This window comes from Mugil cephalus, chromosome 6, assembly GCF_022458985.1.
Source record: "Mugil cephalus isolate CIBA_MC_2020 chromosome 6, CIBA_Mcephalus_1.1, whole genome shotgun sequence".
Classification (NCBI taxonomy): domain Eukaryota; kingdom Metazoa; phylum Chordata; class Actinopteri; order Mugiliformes; family Mugilidae; genus Mugil; species Mugil cephalus.
In genome coordinates this window covers 11,334,212-11,347,286 of record NC_061775.1, presented here as the reverse complement: position 1 = coordinate 11,347,286, position 13,075 = coordinate 11,334,212, and the positions used below count along the sequence as shown (strand labels likewise).

At 40.7% G+C, this 13,075-nt stretch overlaps 1 protein-coding gene across 3 annotated transcripts in view; it reads right to left on the bottom strand.

The window, feature by feature from the left end:
* Positions 1-13,075, bottom strand: part of oca2 (oculocutaneous albinism II) — a 47,369-nt gene that overhangs the window by 32,041 nt on the left and 2,253 nt on the right. For 2 of the 3 annotated variants that reach the window (XM_047588300.1, XM_047588302.1), the window contains 8 exons: positions 8,627-8,776; positions 6,985-7,239; positions 4,247-4,348; positions 2,863-3,060; positions 2,480-2,537; positions 1,536-1,608; positions 996-1,153; positions 826-908 (listed from right to left, as the gene is read on the bottom strand). In XM_047588300.1, coding sequence (XP_047444256.1) covers positions 826-908; positions 996-1,153; positions 1,536-1,608; positions 2,480-2,537; positions 2,863-3,060; positions 4,247-4,348; positions 6,985-7,226 — 914 coding nt within the window. In that variant the 5' untranslated portion in view covers positions 7,227-7,239; positions 8,627-8,776. Of the gene's footprint in view, positions 1-825; positions 909-995; positions 1,154-1,535; positions 1,609-2,479; positions 2,538-2,862; positions 3,061-4,246; positions 4,349-6,984; positions 7,240-8,626; positions 9,143-13,075 lie in introns of those variants that run through there. The other variant, XM_047588301.1, reaches the window with a different exon arrangement.

Below are 13,075 nucleotides of genomic sequence, written 5' to 3'. Positions count from 1 at the left end.
CTATTACTTTAGCTATTTATAATTTGAAATTGTTTAAAGCAGCTAAAAGACCAACTTTGAACAACTATGGAGCAGTGATTTACATGTTCGCCCTCTTTTTTTGCTCATGTGCTTGCACTCATCTTGCCCGAGGTTTCTCGCCTTTGCACTGATTTACAGGCGGCTCCACGACGGCTAGAGGCACAGCAGTAAACATGGGAAAGAAGAGGAAGCAGGATTACTACTTTTTTTTTGTAGATTTCCAATGCCATTCCAAAACATTAGCCTCAATAATATCCTATGAAGAAAGAAATGATTTATGTGCATCATTATTTTATGATTAAACCTTAAGGTTATATTGATGTTGTGGATTCTAATTAAAACACATCCACACTGTACCTCAGCTGCAGCTTCCTTGCACATCTATTATTATTATCGTACATTTTTTCTTATACTTTTATATATACATGTATATATATTTCTCTTACACTGACATACAGTACGTTTGTTTTTCTTATTCTGTCTTATATATTCTTATATTGCTGTAATATATTAATTTTTTTTACTACATTGCCTTATAATTTCTTATTTTTTCTTTTCTAAATCTTTTAACAAGGACAGTTGTAAGAAGCTTTTTCACTGCACGTCATAATAAACTTTGATCTTGGTGCAGTGATACAAAGGCTCCAGGGTGGGGCAGTACATTATGGCATCACTGTGGGTGCAATTACAGGTGCAACATGTTTTTGTTCAACCTGAAGTACGATGAGCTAGAGCTCTGCATATAAGTCCACATGCACATTAAAATCAGTTTGTTCAGAGACTGTCGTATCGTGTTCTACGCACCTGTTGAGCATCTCAAAGGTTTTTGTTAACACTATCTGGTCACTGCGGACAGGATGTAGAGGGATGGTCCAGTTATGAATCACCTGTTCACACACAGCAGAAGATACATCAGTCACCGTTTTTACTCTAAATGACACTGCAAAGGGAATGTGCCTCATAGAGTATCTCACCTGCTGGGTCCTCCTCCTCCGTTGTCCCGGCTGCTCCACCTGCTCCACCTGGACCAGGATGTACTCCTCGTCGTTGAGGTCTATCATCCCTCCTGCGAAAGGCCCTGCCACCTGTAGCTTCAGCAAAGCATTGTCCCGAAAATCTGTCACATTCATTGCTGTGAGACGCGGCCCATTAAGAGAAACATGTTTGTGTATTTGAAATGAGACTGGCACTAAAGCATTTGCAAACAAGTATGTAACAAAAGAAAACTAAAGGATTGAAGGATTAATCATTAATTCGCCTGTTAGGATTCCTGCCACTCCCATTACCTATCTCCTCCTGCAGCACTGATCATCTGCCAGTGGAGTCTATTTTCTGCAGCATGTTTTTATAATGAAAGTAAAACACAGCTGCATCGTGGTCCACCCCTTTCCTTTTGACTGTGGCCTGATTAACGCTCTGCGGGGCCCTTTGCAGCCCACTTGTTTTGTCTCTAATCTCAGAGCATAACACAAAGTAGCCTCATTTGTCTAAGACAATGCAGTGGGAAAGGATACAGAAACTCTCTGCGGGAGAGACAGCCAACATCCTCCATGGGTTGTCTCGATCCGGATACATGCTGAAGAAAAGCTGAAACCAGAATAAAACCATCAGCCTATTTTTTGCTCAGCACCAATCAAAGTTAAAAACGAGGCACGTTTGCCTATTATGATGTATAACGTCAGCCAATCAGAGTCAGAATTACTTTATTGAACCCAGGGGGAAATTACTTTTCGTAAACTGACTTATTAAACTTCACACAGTAGAGGTCCTAAATTAAATATTTCATTTAACTTAATCTGATGGAGCAATCAAAAGCCAGGGGGCGATTAGTTTAGTTAAGCATGAACAACATTGCCACCCTAATCTGTATTTAAACAATTATATGTTTACTTGATTGAATAGCAAGGTCACTATATGCTTTAAATCAGGGTTCTCAAGTCAGAAACACGCATTTCAATAAATTCGCAAAAAAGTGAGTAAAAATGGATATAAATAATGTCATTAGCAGTGATTTTAAAAGAGATTAGTAATCTATGAATAGATGAGACGAAGGCAGGCTGCTCTGCTTCAATCAGCGACCAATCAGCCAATCAGAAAATATCAGCGAACAATCAGCCAATCAGAAGATAGTATTTGTCGTTGCCAGGTGAAATAGGAGCGCCCTAACCACGCCTTCCACAAATTCGCGAATGTGTGCACTCGTCAAAGAAGAGCCGGAAGTGGAAGTCCGCGATCTGGTAATCACTTTATCATTTAATCTATTAATATTATTGTTATTATTTACAATAGATGCAGGATATTTTCCCAAGTAAAGAAATCTCACTCCACGCTGAATTCTTGAAAGCCCTGTTTAAATAGCTTTATGCTAAGCTAAGGTAAACATCTTCCACAAATAAATAGGATTTTAATGGGTATTAAAAAAAAAAAATCAGCATTGATAACTTAATGTAATACTTACACTGCACAGAACGACAATAGCAAACATAGCGGCAACTTTGGAGATTCGGAAGCAACATCTGGAAAAAAAAATAGTAAAGTAGAGTTTAGATTGATGATAGTTACAAAGGGAAAGCATGATGAATCTCTCAAAATGAATAGCTAGTAGAAGACATAAAAAAACAGAAATCGGATTATTGTCCAGACTTTTAGACTAGACTATCTCTAGTCTTCGGTGTGACTTTCATCTTCATTAGTCTTAAAGATATTGGATGCATACCTGTATCTTCTCTACTCCTATGCTAACTGTATTTCATTGGCAGTGAACCTGCACTCAGCACACTAACGATACAGCTGAATCTAATCAGATATAAAACATTCCAGTTTTTGCCCCCTGGTTCTCACTTCACGCTGTTGGTGAGTTTGAAGCTGAGGTTGAGGTTGTCCAGGGGGTCGTTCTTCTCCGAGGAGCTGGATCGGGACAGGGAGAGGCTGTTGACCTCGCTGCCCAGCCGATACCGTCTCTCCACGTCCAGGGAGCCATTCTCCCAGGGCTCATCCCCTCCGACAAAGCTGGGGTCATGTAGGGTCATGTAGGTTATACTGGAAAAGAATAATCACTGCCAGTCACTGTCAGGCATTGAATCGCTGTAGTCCCTGTGCAGCATTAAAGACACCTGATGCAGAGCTCTCAAATCTCTCAAACTGAGAAAAAAAATAAAAATAAAAATGTTCTAACGCTGAACAGTCAATTGAATAAATGTAAAACGGATTGTACAACAGCCAAGTTGAGCCATTTCATTAAACTAGCAGCATGTTTGGTGAGATTGGGAGTCAACATTAAAACCAAAGTACATAATCCCATTTTTTTTTTAAAGAAGAAAAAACTACTTAGGTAAAGTTCTGGGTTATGGAGTCCCAAAGTTTATATTATTGAACAAATAGATTAGTTGGAAAATGAGTTTATTTCAACTCGTGAGAACTTATTTCATCATTCTCGTTTTTATATTAACACTCCTTAAATTAATCCAGTAATTGAACAGAATTTTTAGCAGCTCTTTTTGCATTTCACATCACTTTTCATTTCACGTCCCTGGAGTTGTCTTTAGTCACATTTCAGCCAGTCCCACAGCTGTCGTGTTTATCATTGTTGCCAGATGCAGCCGACGGTTAAAAAAAAAGCTGCTCGACTTAACTCCCCAAAATATTAGATCGCAAATTTATTTAGTACTTTAACTACAGCATTAAAACGTACTTACAAAATCCACCAAAAGAACCTGAAACCAGCACAGATTTTGTACACCCAGCTAAATTCCAGCCCACAAAGTAAAATATGGGCACCCAGTCAAAACTGGTGCTCACTTGCTAGCAGGAAGGTTTATATTTCTTTTGCTGCCGCCACGTTATTGGAGTGGGCACTTTATCACAGTGGGCCTCAAATATTCCACATTTTATTGAAGTGTGTTGAAGTGGTTGTTGGTCAATGCAGCAGTCATTTGCAATGAATCTCAGTTGTGAGCTTTGTTAGAATAAAAACATTGCCTCAGTAACAGTCATCTGATTTAACTCGCATGTTTGACAATGAGTAATAACCAAAACTGTTTAGCTGAGTACATTTTCAGATTTATTAGGTAAATAAACAGCTTATCAATGAGTGCACAAATTGTGCACAGCAACAGTTACGCCGTGGGTTGTCGATGTCAATGATTTATTTAATCTTGAGCAGCCTGTGGCTCCGTGAGAGATTTTCAGTACAGCCTGAATCCTGAATCCTGAGCAGTTAACTCACCTGTCGTCCTGAGAGAATCTCAGCAGAGGTGACTTCTCTGAAAGGTTGGCCGAACTCGTTTTCCCTCTGAGAATGTTCACGGCGCTGAAGTTGTGCCTGTATCTGAAAATGCAATAGGAAACAAAGAGTGTAAAAGTGGCAAAAAATTAAAAAAAAAAAAAAAAAAACGCAGTGTGTTTGTGAACACTGATCTGTCTGACACTCATCTGTCACTTGTGTTAGGAAGTGACTTGCCAGACGTGCGGGTGCTATAAAGGTGGGTGAGCAGCTGGTGATTGCGCACCTAAGGAGATCATTAAAGGGTCTTCAGTCACCCTGCTGCTGCACTGTGGCCCTCAAGTGGCCGCCTGGAGGAGCACACGTACACACACTGTACCTTTATATATATATATATATATATATATATATATATATATATATATATATATATATATATATAAATACAGTATGAATAATGCGTTTGTTCACTGTTTAATCAACTCCACTGTCATCTCAATGCATTAGCAATGAAATAGACACTGACTGACTCAAAACCTAAAAATTAAAGGTCCCCCCTAGCTCATCTTATATTCTCGAGGTGTTTTTACTCTACGCTTGTCAAAAGGGTTGATTCCTTCAATTGAGTCTGTGCACTTCCTTCACACAGAAGCGGGCATTTGTTTTACATTATATACTTTTCCCGACGTATTGCGCTTTAATGAATGCATTACCCAGAGGATTACGAGGCTGTGCGTCAGTTTTTGTTACACGGTTTAGAAAATTCTCTAACTCATTATGCCTTATTTAGTGGCAGGCAAGACAGTCGGTTGCTTCGACGCTATGAATGTGGCATTGGTACTGGATAAAGGAGGAGGAGATTACACTTGGGAAGTCTGCCTCATTAATCCCCTTCGATACTCTTACACAACTATAAAGAGATTTACTGCATGTCTACAAATGTTATCTCCCCTCTTTTTTTCCCCCTCCGACCAGACTCTGATCCCACTGATGTGGCTGGGCAGAGAAACAGCACTTTAGTGACAAGTCTTTAAAGGATATTAAACCCAGACGACAAAAACTAAATCTGAAATTAGAGAGGGTTTTACAGTGGTCTTCTAAGGACACCACAATGGCTACTGACTGTGACTAAAATTAACATAAAATAGACAGACATTTATGTTACAGGGTCACTTTTGAATGCTGTTGTATGTATTGTGTCTAACCAGGTTTTATTTCGTTGCTGTTTTTCTCGGTTTTTGTTGATATAAAACCACTACACACCACCTGCCCAGCACCGAAACACAGCCAGACTAAACTGACAACTAGCTAAAAGGAGCTAATTGAGGCTAAAGACATGTAATCAGGTGATTGTTTGCTAACCAGTTAGCTATAACCAGTGATTTGCCATGGACTGGTAATTAGTCAGTCGGGCTCTACATCAGTTCCCCTCCGGTGTTGGCATTTGTGAAGCTTTTTCACTGGCTGCTGATGCAGATGGAATTGACACCAATGAGGGAAGTGAGTAAAGCAAAGCAGCCAGTTGTGGACCATAAAGGGAAAATCCTCCACGAAACTGAAGAAAGCTGCAGAGTTATGTCATGATTGTTTGTGGATTTGTTATGGGGAGTGATTTCATTCACAAAGCAGTTTAGTCTTTGCTAATATAAAAACAAAAATGATAGCCGCTTTAAAGTTTGAACTCGCAGTAGGATTAATTTTGTTGTCCTAAACCACAAAACAGAAAACTATACTTGAATCTAGTTGGCTTTTCTTTGTAACCTTTAAGATGAATAGATTTGGCCTAATCCTGTGTCATACTGCAATTGTGTGTTCAAACACATTTTAAAAGGGTGAGACAAACCTGACACCTACTACGGCTGCAGCATTTTTTCTTTTGAGATGTGAGCTTCTTGGCCGGAAAAAATATTGCCCACTTGTCGGAAGCAATCGTTCTCAGATGTTTAACAGCAGCACTTCTTCACAGCTTTTATTACTTTGTACTGGAAGCGGCGAACAAAAAGGACTGTCTCTGAGAAACTAGAAACTCTTTTATGAACTCATTTAGCTTTTCACTTGCCTTTTGGAAGTGAACCTTTGGATGTTTCACGTCATTTTAAAAAAATGTTTTTTTGTCTAATTATTCAGCCTGACCCACCTCGAGGCTGTACAGTATCCGCTGTAGTCCACTCTTCGTCATGCGCGACTTTGAATTAGCTGAAGCAAAAAATTCCCCAGTTTAATCCCGATAACGCAACAGCCACGGGCTTGAGATTAGCAGCCCCTGAGCGTCTGAGATATACGCCCAAAATCACATGCATGTAAGTCTGTGTGTGTGTGTGAGAAAGTCCAGAGTTCGAGCCTTTTCTACGTATATCGTAGATCCACCGGAGGATTTAACCCTCAGGCCATAGGAAATATGGTTCTGCATGTGCGGCTCTAATCCTTCTCATGTCTTTGAAGTTAAAAACAACAGGCCATCCACTGTATCTATACTATATATATATATATATATATATATATAGTATATCCATTCTTTTACTTACTCATCAGTCGTGCCACTAGATAACAATGCTTTGGCTGTTCACACTTGGTTTAGTTGAATTTCAACCGCTCCTTTTTCACACCACCCACCGACACTTAATTCAGCCGATCAGAGCCGTAAAAGTAGCTCTCTGCCCAGTGTTACTTGCGTGTAATGGATGACACTCTTTTCAATTAGCCACCGCGAGAGAGGGCGGAAACAATTGCAGCAGTCATACCCGTCCTCTTGTCGAACGGGCACGAAGCCCTCCGTGTGGATGACGCACTGTCCCGAAGGCAGAACTGCAGACTGCTGCAGCTTCTGGGTTTCTCTCCTCTCTGAGATCCCCTGCAGCAGACGCAGCTCCCCGAAGTTCCCCGCGACCGCCTCTGGCGTCCTCAGGGTGCTCCTGCCCTGGTGGACTTGGGCCGGCGTCTGTGACATCTCAATTTCCAGGTTGCTTTTGTTTTCCAGATACATGGTGAGATCGATGCTAAGGAGGAGGAGGAGGAGACAAAGTTTTGGTTTCGGACATTTGGTGACATTTGGTTGAGTTGATATCGCTACCATGGCTAGCACACCAACAACCCTTTGAAGCTGTGTTTCTGGTTCTTTTTGTTCACCACCAACTCCTAATGGCTGGATTTAACCTTAAACACTGCACAGGAATTGTGGAGCAGATTGAGCAGAATTTTCTGAGAATAAACTGCTACTGTAAACACTATGAAATAAGAAAAATACTATAAATATACTGTATATATATTAAAGTGTTGCATCACAGCCATTAAGTATATTAAGTACGACAATGTAAATATTATCTAGCTTTACCTTTGGGGCAGATATCCCCTGTCCCTCACTACTGGCAAAGCCCCAGAATACTGTAGATGTGATGGAGGCTACTCCATACTTTCAGCTATTGTTATGCTAAAGTAATACAGAGGAAAGTCAGAGTGGCTCTCAGCACCCATGAATCACAGCATGAGGTCAGTGGATGAAGTCAGCTGCAGCGGACGTGGGTGTCCTCGTCTACACAAACGCTGCATGAATTCAGGGGGGGAGAACTGCCCACATGAAAGGCAGCAGGAACTCACGTGTGACGTTTGAGCTTCCCGTGATAATACCTCTTTGAGGAGTAAGACTACAGTTTGGTCAACACAGGGTCGGATCATTAATCCTTCAGCTATTTGCAGCGGTACGTCACAAAGTGGGCCCTTATACGTTACGCTCCCATTGATTTTATATGTAGAACTCTTTTTGCATTTATGAGCACCAGCATTTTTTTCAGTTTCTTATGTATTTCAGATTCAGTACAGTAACTGTCACAAGCGTGTGTAATTTCATTTCGTTACGCGTGTGATATAATTCTTATGATATGCTTGTCCAATGCTTGTGTTGGGCCTCGTTAAAGAGCAAAAAGAGCCTTTTTGTGTGACACCCTGCCTGTGGGCGGTGGGTGACGGCAAACACAAACTGCTTTCTTAAATTTTCCACCCTCCTTCACAGCAATTAAAAATTCAAGATTAGAACTAAATCACGCTTAGATTACGTCTGCGACCACAGTGCACAAGTCTAGAACAGAAGGATTAAATTTGTCAAACGTTTGCACTTTTAATGTACTATTGACTTATTTTTCTGTTTTCTGACTTTGGGGAAGTTGCAATGTAAAACAAACTATGGCTTTTCATCCATTCAGCACTGATCCATCTACGTTTAGTCGAATGAATGAAGGAATTTTCACAAAGCTGCTCTGGTACTGTACAACCGCATTAGGACATAATGCCCTAAAGACCTAAAACAATGACCACTAGTGTAATACAGTGCAGCATTTGTTGTGGAAAAAAAATAAAAATGAGACAGAGATGAAGGATGAGAACTCTTACCGTGACAAATGATGACAGAGGTTGTTTTAAATTATGAAGATGAAGATAAGGTCAGTGATGATGAAGATGATGATGATAGTAGAGTAGATGTGATGCTGGATAATGAACCTCCAAAACCGTCAAAATTGCAAGTAACTCACACTAATGATCCTGTAAAAAAAAAAAAAAAAAAGAAGAAGAAAAAAAAGATGTGTTGTTGTGGAAGCTGGGACTTTGTTGGGTTCTCTGCTTTTGCATTTGAGCACAGTGCTTGAAGACGAGAGAGAGGCGGAGGTGTTTCTTCTCCTCTCCTGTGCTCTACCCAGCAAAGGAGAGAGATGTTCCTGAGCGCTCTGGGTCTGGAGGAGCTCAGGGGGAGTGGCACCACTTGTTCTCCACTAATAGCAGCTTAACAGAAAACTTTCCCATTTAGTCAGTGCTGTCGCCCCTCCTTCCTTCCTTTTCTCACTAACTCCCCGCGGCTATTAGCCCCCAACATCGGCAACTTTGCACTCCAAATCCACCCGTGAAATGTTGTTTGTGAGACCGCTCAATTTTGACCCTGATTGACGTGTTAGAAATAAAAATGTCATGTGGATATGTGAATGGAGTTATCGCTGCACTCTCATAACTCTGACATTTGCAACTAGATTAATAGGGGCTTTTGTTTTCCAGGAGGGAAAGTTGTCATATATGCTGCCTGGGGAAAAGAAAAAGAAACTTCTCATTTCTTCTTTCTGGTTGTGGAAAAGATGTTAGTCTGTTTGAGAAGGGTCAAATCATGAATGGCATGAATCAAGCAGAGAAAACATCTGAGGAGATTGAAGAAGTAAGTACTAAAATTGAGTTTGGACAGTAGAACTGTCCAAAGCATTATTAAAAACTGGAAGGATAGTGGTGAACTATCATCTTTGAGGAATAAATGTGGTTGGAAAAAGTCTAATAATTGATCATGATCAGTAAAAAAGAAAAAAAGAAAAACAAAAGAAAAAAAGAAAACCACTAATCAGTGAGGCTAACCGGTAAAAAAGGCTTCAATTTGTTAAGGAGGATAAAGATTGGACACTGGAGTAATGGAAGAAGGTCATGTGGTCTGATGAGTCCAGATTTACCCTGTTCCTGTGTGATGGGGCATCAGGGCAAGAAGAGAGGCAGATGAAGTGATGCCTCCATCATGTCTAGTGTCAGTACCAGCCTGTGGGGAGGGACAGCAGAGGTTACTGCAGCTGATCTAGGTTCTGCAATGTTATGCCCAAAGAATGAGGTCAGATGACTACCTGAATATACGGAATGACCAGGTTATTAGATCAATGGAGTTTTTCTTCCCTGATGACACGGGCATATTCCAGGATGCCAATACCAGGATTCATGGGGCTCAAATAGTGAAAGAGTGGTTCAGGGAGCATGAAACATCATTTTCACACAAGGACTGAACACCACAGAGTTCAGACCTTAAACCTACTGAGAATCTTTGGGATGTGCTGGAGAAGACTTAGAACAGTGGTCAGACCATCATAAACACAAGATCTTGATGAAAACTGAATGCAACACTGCATGGAAATAAATATTGACATTGCAGAAACGTCTTATCGAAACAATTCCACGGCAAATGCTACTGTAATGAGAGCTAAAGGAGGTCAAAGGAAATGTTAGAGTGCGACTTTTTGTTCGGGCAGTGCATGAACCATGGAGCCTAATTCATTATAGCAGCGCGAGTCAACTCCACAAATTTAAGGTGTAGAAAGGTCAGACAGGTCACAGACAGAGAGGTTTCCAGGAAAACTTAAACACCCCCAGACTTCAGCATCACAAAGAAATGCTATTATTTTTGTTATTATTTATTTCTGGTGGAATTATAATGAGATCGCTACTTATCACTTAAATAATGTGTATAGCATGGACGGCTACTGTGTTTAGTTTTAACTGTTATGGTGAATTTGTCCTAAAAAGATTTGTGCAAATGCAAGGCCATTAGCGCTAGTAAGGGGAAGGGGGAGTTTGCTGGGTGAAGATTTAAGGGTTTAAGATTTAGTAAAGAAAAGGTCGGAGGGTCACAAGTTTGTGTGGGGGGAAGTTTGCTTTTTCTGGTTCCAAAAGTTCCTCGTAGCTTCAAGACTTTCCCCTTTGGAAGAAGTGACTGATCACACATCAATAGACCATCAAAGTAATGAGCTTAGGATGTGTTCACGCTGTTTTGGCAAATCAAGAAAGTCTCATCAACCCTATGCCAACGAGACCCGACCCTGTATTCTTTGGTTAGAGTTGTGCTGTTGTGTTCAAGCCCAAAACCCACAGGTCAAATAGACAGAGAGCAAATCGAATCCAAACTTATTGTTATTTATTTGTTTTTTACATATTTCTCCTGGTGTATCAGCACCATGATGTATTTCATTTCACAAAATGGTCCAAATTTGTTATTTGGAGGGCGTTGTAAAAAGAAAAAAATGTGATTCTTTGATTTAATCTCTTAATTCATTCGCGTCTGACCCAACACAACAGAGCAGATTAGGATTTTAACATCCTGCCATCCATGAGCAAACACCAGTGAACCAGACTAAAAGGACCTAAGTAATTAGAAACTCCCACCACTAAAACCTCCCCCCTGTGAAAATGATCTGTGCAGTGAAGTGAGAAAAATCAGTGACGAAAATAAATTTCCATTAATTCTCCCGCACCAAACGATCACACTTCCAACCTCTGCCTCCCCCGTTCTCAGAAATTGGGGAAGACAATGTTTCCCATTTAGTGGCTGGAGTCGCTTGGTCTGGACTCTGGGTTTCCTGTGACACCAGAGGATGAAAGCTACACGGGGAAGATGTCCGGGGGGGCTGACCGCACACTGGTCTTGTGGGCTGATGTGAGATATAGTAGTGAGAACAGAGCAATCACATGCACAGGAGAGTAGGCCAGAGGCTTTGAATGGAAGGACTCGTGGATTCTTGGATGAATGTAACCAAGCACTTATGAAAGGACATAAGACCGGATGGTAGTAACACATTAAAAGAAAGGAATTTTCATCCAAATGATGGTTAAAACTCCAAAATAACATTAATTAACATAACACACATCAGGACTAACAATCTGTTAATGTAATTTAATCTGTTCTCACCATAATCAACTGATTACAGTTGCTAAGGACTTCCTGTAGGACCTAACATTAGTACATGTACATCATGGTGTTGGTGCTTTCACTTTAGTGAAGGATCTAGATATTTTTGCCCAATAGTTAAAACACACTAGAGCCAAACGAGAGACACAACACATTCCCGGTCCATGTAGATTATGATTATTTCTGAACATCATCTATAGAATATTTGCCATTGATAATAGTTTAAACCCAATTTTGGGAAGTGCCGTTTGAGTTGTATTTCGCTCCAGCTGAAGCTGCAGATGGAATTACGGATGTCAAAAAGTTTTCAAACCTGGATCAGATTTTAAGTCTTAAAACAAGAAACTCAGCTGCCACTGAAGATTTGCATGAGGTTTTCTTCTGACTCAGCTGTGAACCTCGCATATTTGCTTCCACTCTATTGTCACACTGCTCAGCAGACTCGTACGAATCAGATGCTGTAGCCACGTTCGGCTCGGGGCGTGCCCTCCGTTTACTCTCCTTCCTCTCGCTGTACTGTAGATGAAGCAGATCATGTGCTTCCAGCTCAGTGACCTCTGTGGATCAGTAGACCAGCCACTCTGACTGCAACAATGGCCGAGGGTCTGAGCAACAACTGCCATTTCAATAGGACTCTGGCAGAAATGGCTCACAGCCAAGTCAGTAACCAAGGTAGCATGACATGAAACCATGTAAAGGTCACTGGCGTGGGGGCCTCAGTGGTCAACAGGCCAATGGGTCAGGGCGTCTGTATGAAGTAACATTTACTATTCCTTGTTAGAAAGTGACTAGTGACTACAACACTTACTCCAAACAGACACAAAATGTCTACAAAGTAGTTCAGGCTTTTTTAACAAAAATGAACAATTCATCTATTGTTTTAGTTTTTTGGTAGTATGTCATACTGAAGGTTTTTATAAATGGAAATTAAAGCTTTTTACTACCTCTTTGAGGAATTTAATTCAATGTCTCTTTCCCCGTGCCCGGTTTTGGAGACAGCTTTATTTTTTGTTTAGCATTAATCTCTTTAACATTAACTCATATTTCACGTTCAGGCTCAAGATTTTAAAGCGGCTCTGAAAAGCTTTAGGCAACCGTACCTATAAAAGACCTTACTTATATATTCTGAGGTGGATTTGTGGTCTCAGTCTCCGCGCTGTCCACTCTGAGCTCCTCGCCTACGCTGCCTTTCCAGGAATTTTTTCAGTTATTAAGCATGCCTCACAAGTCCGCATGCCTCTGGCCATTCCCAGCTGTAGGTTGTAATGTACTTCTGTCTGATCCACACAGTACCATACCATTTATAGTAACTTGAGCTTCAGTTTATGAAATTTATGTGTACTCTTGGATTTAGCTAAAGA